The sequence below is a fragment of the Felis catus genome, chromosome B1 (assembly GCF_018350175.1).
Source record: "Felis catus isolate Fca126 chromosome B1, F.catus_Fca126_mat1.0, whole genome shotgun sequence".
Taxonomy (NCBI): Eukaryota; Metazoa; Chordata; class Mammalia; order Carnivora; family Felidae; genus Felis; species Felis catus.
The window spans coordinates 184,053,008-184,061,827 of NC_058371.1; the positions used below are offsets into that span (position 1 = coordinate 184,053,008).

General features: G+C 45.7%; 1 protein-coding gene across 2 annotated transcripts in view; it reads right to left on the minus strand.

The window, feature by feature from the left end:
• The window catches only part of RBPJ (recombination signal binding protein for immunoglobulin kappa J region), a 218,444-nt gene extending 210,567 nt beyond the window's left edge, over positions 1–7,877 (minus strand). The window contains exon 1 of one of the 2 annotated variants that reach the window (XM_045056495.1): positions 7,764–7,877. In XM_045056495.1, the coding sequence (XP_044912430.1) occupies positions 7,764–7,795 (32 nt within the window). In that variant the 5' untranslated portion in view covers positions 7,796–7,877. The remainder of the gene's footprint in view (positions 1–7,763) is intronic. The other variant, XM_045056498.1, reaches the window with a different exon arrangement.
• Positions 7,878–8,820: the final 943 nt, after the last annotated feature.

The following is an 8,820-nucleotide window of genomic DNA, read 5'->3' on the forward strand; positions in this document are numbered from 1 at the left end:
GGGAAACCCCGTCCGGCCATGACCATTCCATAGGCTTCAAAAGCCAACTGCTGTGGTAGGCAGAGGGACTTTCCTGGGGGTAGTTTTTACAAAGAAGGGGTAAAGGTGGCTGGGTGCCCCAGAGACCTTACTGCAACTTGGGGGAAACCCAGCGAATGAGTTGACACGGGCCTGTCCTTGTCATCTCTTTTGCCACCTCCCCCAACCTTGACTCCCCTCTGGCTTAAGCTCCCCCAGCTCGTGGGGCCGACGTGGCAGACGGCAGGTCCACTCTCTGGCTTTTGTGTGCATCGCAAGAGGCCGAGTGCCCCCAGAACCTCAGGGTATAATTTTCCTTTTCTGATCATCTGAATTCCAGGCGAAAAGCTCAGCTGTCGTAGGCTTCAGGGAATGTTTCCACCAGGATTGAAATCGGGGCCAAGAAAGTGCGGGCATGCAGAAGGCATTCTTTTCTGCTATTCAGATGCACTTTCCCTTTAGTTAGGGCATTAGAAAATGATGCCTTTCCCCAGAGTCCCAGATGAAAGTTTTGAATTTCATTACAGTGAGAGAACACATAAAGGGAGACCATGGCTTGCAGCATTTCCAAATCTGTTATGTTCCCCCCCCCGCACCCCCCCCCCCCGCCGCCCCGGCCATATCCCTTTTTTAAAAAAATCTAGAGAACATTTTAATGTGTACTTTCATATACATGTTTGATATGAAGAAAAATAAAACTAACTCAAGCCATGACAAGGTGCAAAATAAATAAATAAATAAATAAATAAATAAATAAAGGAAAGAAAAAAAAAAGAAGAAAAATATAAAAGCAAACCTTTGTCTGCTGCCCTAGCTTTGGTTCAAGTATCCTAGTCTGCTTGTGACTTTTATTTTGAAAGACAAGATGTAACATCGGACTATTATTTACTAAATAGTTTTCTTTGGGCTAATTTACTCTCCAAAAATTTTCATTCATCCTATGAAATGCGAGCTTTAAAATTTGGATTTGAGGGGTGCCTGGGTGGCTCGGTCGGTTGAGCATCCGACTTCGGCTCAGGTCATGATCTCGCGGTTTGTGGGTTGGAGCCCCGCATCAGGCTCTGTGCTGACAGCTTGCTCAGAGCCTGCAGCCTACTTCAGATTCTGTGTCTCCTTCTCTCTCTCTCTGCCCCTCCCGGGCTCTCCTCTGTCTCTCTCTGTCTCTCAAAAATAAATAAATGCTAAAAAAATTTTTTTTTAAATAAAAAATAATAAAATTTGGATTTGATGTGCTGTATGTACATGAAGATAAATATAGGCTATAAAAATGTAAATATGCTTTTCTGGGTATCCCTGAAAAGAATCTTCCTTTGGGGCGCCTGGGTGGCTCCGTCGGTTAAGCGTCCGACTTCGGCTCAGGTCATGATCTCACGGTCGGTGAGTTCGAGCCCCGCGTCGGGCTCTGTGCTGACCGCTCAGAGCCTGGAGCCTGTTTCAGATTCTGTGTCTCCCTCTTTCTCTCTCCTCCCCCGCTCATGCTCTGTCTCTCTCGTGTCACAAATAAATACACGTTTAAAAAAAATTAAAAAAAAGAATCTTCCGGAAACGGCGCTCCACTTTGTGAAGTTCTATGAAACAAGTTAATACCTATCACCTGGCTAATAGTAGCCAGATTTGGGCGAGGTGTTTATTCCGTGTCGCGCACTGGGCTTTGCATGCATTAGCTCATATATCTTCTCCGTGGAGAAGGTATTTTCATGGGTCCCATTTTACAGATCAAAAAACCCGAGACTGAGACAGGCAAATGTCCTACTGGTAGTCAGCGAAAGTCAGATTCAAACCAGGGCAGCCTGAGTTCAGAGTCCACGCAATCACCTCTCTCTCTTCTAACCGGTTAGAAAAAAACCCCGCAGATACTACCGCCCGCCAGGAAGAAGAGCCGGTTAGGAGAGTCCTGTTGCAGAATGAGTTCATTCAGCACTCCACGGTGAGTATGGCCTCCCAGTAACTCCTAACGCATTGCATGCGGTTCCCAACTTGCAGAAGGGTGGGTTGCAGAAGGGTTGGATTCTGAAAGTTGGTTTACGAGCAAGTGCCCTGTCCCCTTCTTCCGTGCTCCAAGGCACTCTGTACACACCTCTCCTGTGACACCTCAGCACACTGTCTCTTTGCTGCTTATACATCTGTCCCCGCCAGGGCTCCTGCTCAAGGGCAGAGACCTCGCCTTATGTCTCCTTTCCTATTCCCAGCACCCAGCCCGGTGCCCAGCCCAGGGAGACACGAAGTAGACACGCGTATTAAATTACAAGTCATTTGTTTAGAACTCGGCACACGTTTCCCAAAAGAAAGGCGGCATGAATGTGAGTGGAAGCATTATGTTTCCAACCAGCCCACAAAAGTTTACTTAAACTTTCTTGTAGTCTACCAAGAGTACTAAGTAATTTGGAGCCGTGGGTGGGACAAGAGGTGGTGGGTGGGGAAAAAGATAGAAATCTCCCTCCCCCTTTCCTGAGTCAGATCTAGATGAAATTTTACATGGGTCAGAATTCATCTTTGACTCCCCCAGACTGTCTTTTCTTCGTACATCTCCCATTCATGGGTATCCCTGCCTCCAAGCTTCCTACTCAATACCTAGCTGTGGTCTCTCACTCAGGTCTTTCTCTCTTTCCCGGATGACCTTCTTTACTCCCTCACTAGCCAAAATTTCTGTTTCCTGAGCGCAGCTGAGCTTAGCTGATTTTCAGCAGAAAACGATGTGCATGAATTAATTCTTGCTAATGTGTGAATGGTTGCCCAACACGAGGCATGTGAATGCTAGTACAGTGGTTAAGATGGGATTGGAGACAGACCTAGATTTGAATCCTGGTTCTACCTTTAAGTTATACGGCCTAGGTAGGGTAATTTAACCTCTCTCAGCCTCATTTCTTTCATCTGTAAAATGGAAATAATCATAGTTATACAGAGAACTAACACCTTCATGACACTTAACTGGAGTTACGGCACATATTGGGCACAGTCCTAAGATATCTCATTTATCTAGAAAGAGATGAGCAAGAGATAGAGAGAGCACAGGGGGGAGGGGGAGAGAGAGAGGGAGAGAGAGAATCTCAAGCGGGCTCCAGGGTGTGGAGTCCAATGTGGGGTTCAAACTCACGCACCAGGAGATCACGACCAGAGCTGAAACCACGAGTTGGACGCTCACCTAACCGAGCCACCCAGGCACCCCAGTCACAAGAACTTCTTATTCATTTATTCACTTTATCTTTACAACAACCCCGTGAGGTCGGCACTCAGTATTAAGCTTTATAAAGGGGAGTGACTTTTTAAGAGATTTCTAACGGTAAACTATTATTTATTCCTGCCTCCCTTCTTCCAAAAAGGCTTGGAGGCAAAATCCGGCATGGATAGAATTTCTGGCCACGTGGATAGAAGAGGGCAGTCATTCCCGGGAGAAGATGTTCTAAGGCAAAGGGACCTGTTACCAGATCACCCATGGCTGGCAACTCATCTGGAGGGTCCCTTCCTTCATGTGATTCCTGTTTCCACAGCTTCTCTCCTTCCTCTGCCTCTGAATGTGCCGAATCTGCAAGTGGTCCAAGTTGTGTGGTTTTTTTTCTATCCCCTTTCTTTCTTTTTTAATTTTTTCACATAGCTCATGGCAGCTGCAAGGTGGTGAGGGCCAGGCGGATGGCAGCAGCTGTTTGTATGTATGGGACCTCTGTAGTCTTTCTTTGTGAGTCAGGGGCTGCCTGTATATATCCCGAGCTGCCACCTGGCAAGACATTTCGTTCCATCTAGGTTGTTTAAATGTTTCCTGGATGATATCATACATGCAAAGGGAGGGGAGGATCTTCAAGATGCTGAACTCAGCGCAGCCCCTCACTGCCCTCCAGCCCTACACTGAAACATTCGAGTTATTCCGTCCTGTAGCTTAGCAGACAGCCTTGGATTTGCTCTCCAGTCCTTCCCATTGACCAGATGCAGAGATGTTAAAGCCATGGGGGGGTATGCATTTGAACAGAAGTAACGGTGTCGTCATGGAAAACAGTGAGCAGGAGCCTAAGGCAGAGGCAGGTGGTAAGCTCGCCCGCTGTGGGTGTCCTTGTGATTAAGTACCTTCACTTCCCTGGGCCTCAGTTTCCTCTTCTGTCAAACAAGGTGGGTGGGCTGCACTATCTCTGGTCCCTCCTGAGTGGAGGACTCTCTGATTCTATGATGAATTCAGGACAGAGGGCTCTTCGTCCTTTCTGATGTCACCCTAGAGATGGGCAGTCCATCCTCGTAAGCCTGCTCAAATGTTTCCTCATCTTTAAAACGGAACAGTCTCCCCTCTGGTAACTAAACATCTCGTCATTTGAGGGATTTTTCTTGTTGTGACTCGGACTTCCGAAAACAGAGAGACTTCTACTCTATTCTTGTTACCGGGATACCTTTGTAACCGATAGAGTGACACGTCTGTTTTCACCTAGATGGTTAGTTTTGAAAGACTCAGTAGCAATGTATTCTATTCTCATGCGACATTTCTATTTAAGAGCCATTTCGCACACACTGTTTCATTTGAGCCTTGAACTGACAATAGGAAAGGAAGTTACACTCCATTTTCTACGTGAAGAGATTCGGGGCGAAGAAACATAGATACCTTTAATAACATCTCATCCTATGGTTGCTAAACAGAAGAGTCAGGACCCCAAAGTTGGATTCTGTTGACTCCCAGTCTAGTGCTCAGGCCGTGAGAACACACATAAATCAAACCCAGCACCACCACCCAATAAACCAGCTCTCCTTGCTCGAGTTTCTGCTTTGTCCCGGGTACTTGACGAGGTGCTTTGCATACAACAACGGGAATATTTGAAGCAATGAGGCAAGGGAAGGACTATCATACTCGGTTTACAGATGGAAAAAAAAAAAAAGAAAAAGGACGTTTGGAGAGATGAAGTATTAAGTAGTTGCCTGATAGCTAATGTGTGTTGAAAGCAAAATTTGCTGAAGGCAAAATGCAAGCCCAAGCGCCTTCTTCTGGCAGTGCTGCCTTCACTTAAAAATGCATCACCTGAGGGGCGCCTGGGTGGCTCAGTCGCTCAGGTCATGGTCTCATAGTTCGTGGGTTCGAGCCCTGCATCGGGCTCTGTGCTGATGGCTCAGAGCCCGGAGCCTGCTTGGGAGTCTGTGTCTCCCTCTCTCTGCCCCACCCCCCCCCACTCACACTCTCTCAAAAATGAACAAACGTGAGAAAAATTTCGAAAAATGCATCACCTGAAATGAGACCCATTGTAGTTTAGTCCGCAGGGCTTTTTTAGGCCACGTGAATTATTGTCCCATGAAAATACAGTGAACGGAAAGTACCGGGAGGTTGAATCCCGTGCAGCTGACTTGAATCTCACTGAGCTGCCTTTAATTCTCCCGCCATGCATCACGCTGCTTGTTGGACTGTCTTTTCTAGATTTTGCTTTTCATTTTTTCAAACATATTGTTGCTGCCTTTTTTCCCCAGGCCCTTCTTAAAATGTCTCTTCGTCAATTTCAAGAGCTCGTCATTTAACATGAGTGTGATCTTAGAACTCGTAGGATGGCCAGTAGAAGCATGGGATTCTAGCTTCCCCCTTCTTTCCCAAATCCCAGATGCTGCATCCCAGGATCATTTCACATTTCTTCATAATCCATTCTCCTGACCATTTTACCTAGCCAACCCTTGCTTATTTTTGTATCCATGTAATTCCTTGCCTATTCTTAGGCATTCTAAATTCATCTATAACATAAGGATAATGATTCCTGTCCTGTCTGCATCTCATAATTTTGGTGATGTTCAGTCAAACCATGTATAGAGAGAAAGCACTTGGAAAAAGTATAAGGAATGATGAACACAGACAATTATAATATATTTTGCTTTTGAAAAGCCTACACTGTAGAAATGGGGCGAAATAATCAAGATTGGTCAGGGAGGTGGAGATTTAGATGTTCTGGACTTATTTGTTAGTTATAATATGTACGAGATACTAACTATATAAAATAACTTAATTGGTTACTAGATCAATTAATTTATTATTATTATTTTTAAAGTGTTTATTTATTTTGAGAGAGAAAAGGAGAGAGAGAGAGCATATGTAAGCAGGGAAAAGGCAGAGAGAGAGAGGGAGAGAGAGAACCCCAAGTGGGCTCCAAGCTGTCAGCACAGAGCACGATGTGGGGCTCAAACTCATGAACCATGAGATCATGACCTGAGCAGAAATCAAGAGTCGGACACTTAACTGACTGAGCCGCCCAGATGCCCCCTAAATCATTTAAAAATTTTCTTTTTAACGTTTATTTATTTTTGAGACAGAGAGAGACAGAGCATGAACGGGGGAGGGTCAGAGAGAGAGGGAGACACAGAATCCGAAACAGGCTCCAGGCTCTGAGCCGTCAGCCCAGAGCCCGACGCGGGGCTCGAACTCACGGACCGCGAGATCATGACCTGAGCCGAAGTCGGCCGCTTAACCGACTGAGCCACCCAGGCGCCCCCCCCCAAGTCATTTTAAAAGAGAGAGTTTATGTGCATATTTTAAAGTAATGTGCTCTTCTTACCGTAGACTGACATGGGTGAGTGTTGCTTAAACACAGCGTTCATGTCCTCTGTGTTTTCCCCTCACATTTCCCTGGTTTCTTTGCCTTTACGTGCCTGGCTGCTGTCCTACAAAACCAACACCTTCAGGTCTTACTCTGGACCCTGTGTTAACCTTCTCTTGCAGAGGTTCCCACATTTTTCAGAATAAGAACACATTTTAAAAGTGTTCACTCTTTTTGTGCATTGCCATGATGATAATGAACTCCTGGCATCCACTGACTTGGAAAATACCCAGTGAGAAAAGGACATTCCAAACTCAGTAAAACTTTTAAATGGAGTTCTATTTAATCGATCACAATGGCATCCAAATGCTTTTGGAAAATACACAGACATGTCTGAGGCGTTACTCCATGTTTATGAACACTCAGTACATATTTGTCAAATGAAGGCATGGGTAGGAAGAGAATGAAAATTTGCAGGCACTGCTTGTGATATACACGGATTTGTGACCCTTTGTCATAACTTCATTCCCCAACTCCTGCCCCGGGGAGCCAGAGCTCAGAGTTTAGAAACCACTTGCATGGGTTCCCAAATACCCAGCCTACAGTAGGCATGCAAGAATTGTGTACTGAATGTCCACAGGACAGGAAAGAATGGATGAATGCTACTTGCCTCCCAATTAGGTTACAAGTTTGCGGATAGCAGATACGTCATAGGCCCTTCTGTGTCCCCAGCAGAGCCCAACATCGTGCTGAGAGAAAGTAGCCTGCTTTCAATAATCAACTGATTTGATTAGCATCCCTTACCAACATTTCTGGAAGAGCTTATCAGGTTAAGCTTACAGCTAAAATGTAAACTACGTAGAGGGAACATACATGCTTTTGATATCAGAAAACTCCTTGTGTTTCTCTGCAAGGGTAAGTAAGAGAAGCCATGGAGTCAGGGAAACACAAGGCAACGGGAAAGAGCCCGAGGACGAAGCAGTGTGGCTGGCCCCAAGGGAGGGAGAGCATCTGGACAGGGGAATAGAAACTTCACCCTCTGAAGCCTCAGTCTCCTGCTGTGTAAGGCCTCACCACAGAGCAGGCAATATGACCAGAGCACTGTCGGGTGGAGGAAATAGCAGAGGGGATGGTTAGCTCCTTATACCTTGGGGTGGAAGGTGGCAAAGAGCAGTGAACTTACTCATAACTCGTGAACTAGAGCATATTAAATATTTTCATGGGCACCCATGACATAGAGATTTTGTTAGAGGAATCACTCACCTCAGCAACGCTGGGTAGAGCAGCCCAATCATCGTGAAGAGAAACTCTTCATATGGCTTCTTCTTGAAGGCTCCAGGGTCACAAAGCACTACGGAAAGAACTAGCCTCTTGCACCCTAAGTCTGGTGGCCACTTCACCTTGCAGCAAAGGAAGTGAAAGTGTCCAGATGAAGAGGAAGAAGGTCAACATTCTCTCTAGGGGGGAAAAATGCAGACATAGGCTTTTTTTTTTTTTTTGAGGGGTGGAGGGTTCAAAAGTGCTTTGATTATAGCTATATATCTATAAAGACAAACAAGAAATAATCTTTCTTATTTCTTGTTTTTCCTCAGCTGATCCTGAGATCTGAGGCCGGATTTTCGTAGGAGAGCAGCCTGGAAAACAAATTACCAAAGGAAAAAAAAAAAGGAGAGAAATGATGTTCCAGCTGCTTTAGGTTATTTTAATTTTTTTTTCATGTGTCCTGGCTGCCTTGATGTTCCTGACCTCAGTTATTTCTGTTGAGCCGAAATCGTTGGGTGAACCGGATTCCCCCAATTCTAGACGGGGCCTTAATTGTAGCGTGGTCCAGATTCCCAGTGTTGTAGCTGTGCAAGCTGAGGTACGGTGATGTAATGCACCATGTCACAGGTCCTTCTAACCCATAATGTCACACTCACCATGGTCCAACACCTTCCCCCAAACTAACCTCTCGAGCAGAAGTTCAACCCACGCACAGCACACCTGTGACCTTCTTAGTCTTCCCATCTGTCCCTCTTCATCAAAATGTGTATCAGCCTGATGGGACATTCTGGCTGGAGTGGGGTCTGTTGGCTTTGGAGGGTGGATGTGTCTGGAATGCAGTCAGGCCGGGCACCCTGGGATGGGCACTGGGCTGTGCAGTATATGAGAAAGAACACATGCTCCAGAGCTTGACTGCTGCAGATGTCCTCATCCTACCACTCAATAACCGTGTGACATTGGCAGGTTACTTAACCCTTTTTTTGGTCTCAGTTTGTCCATCTGTAAAACAGAGATAATGGTACTTCTTTCCGATGACTATTACAAAGATTACATAAAT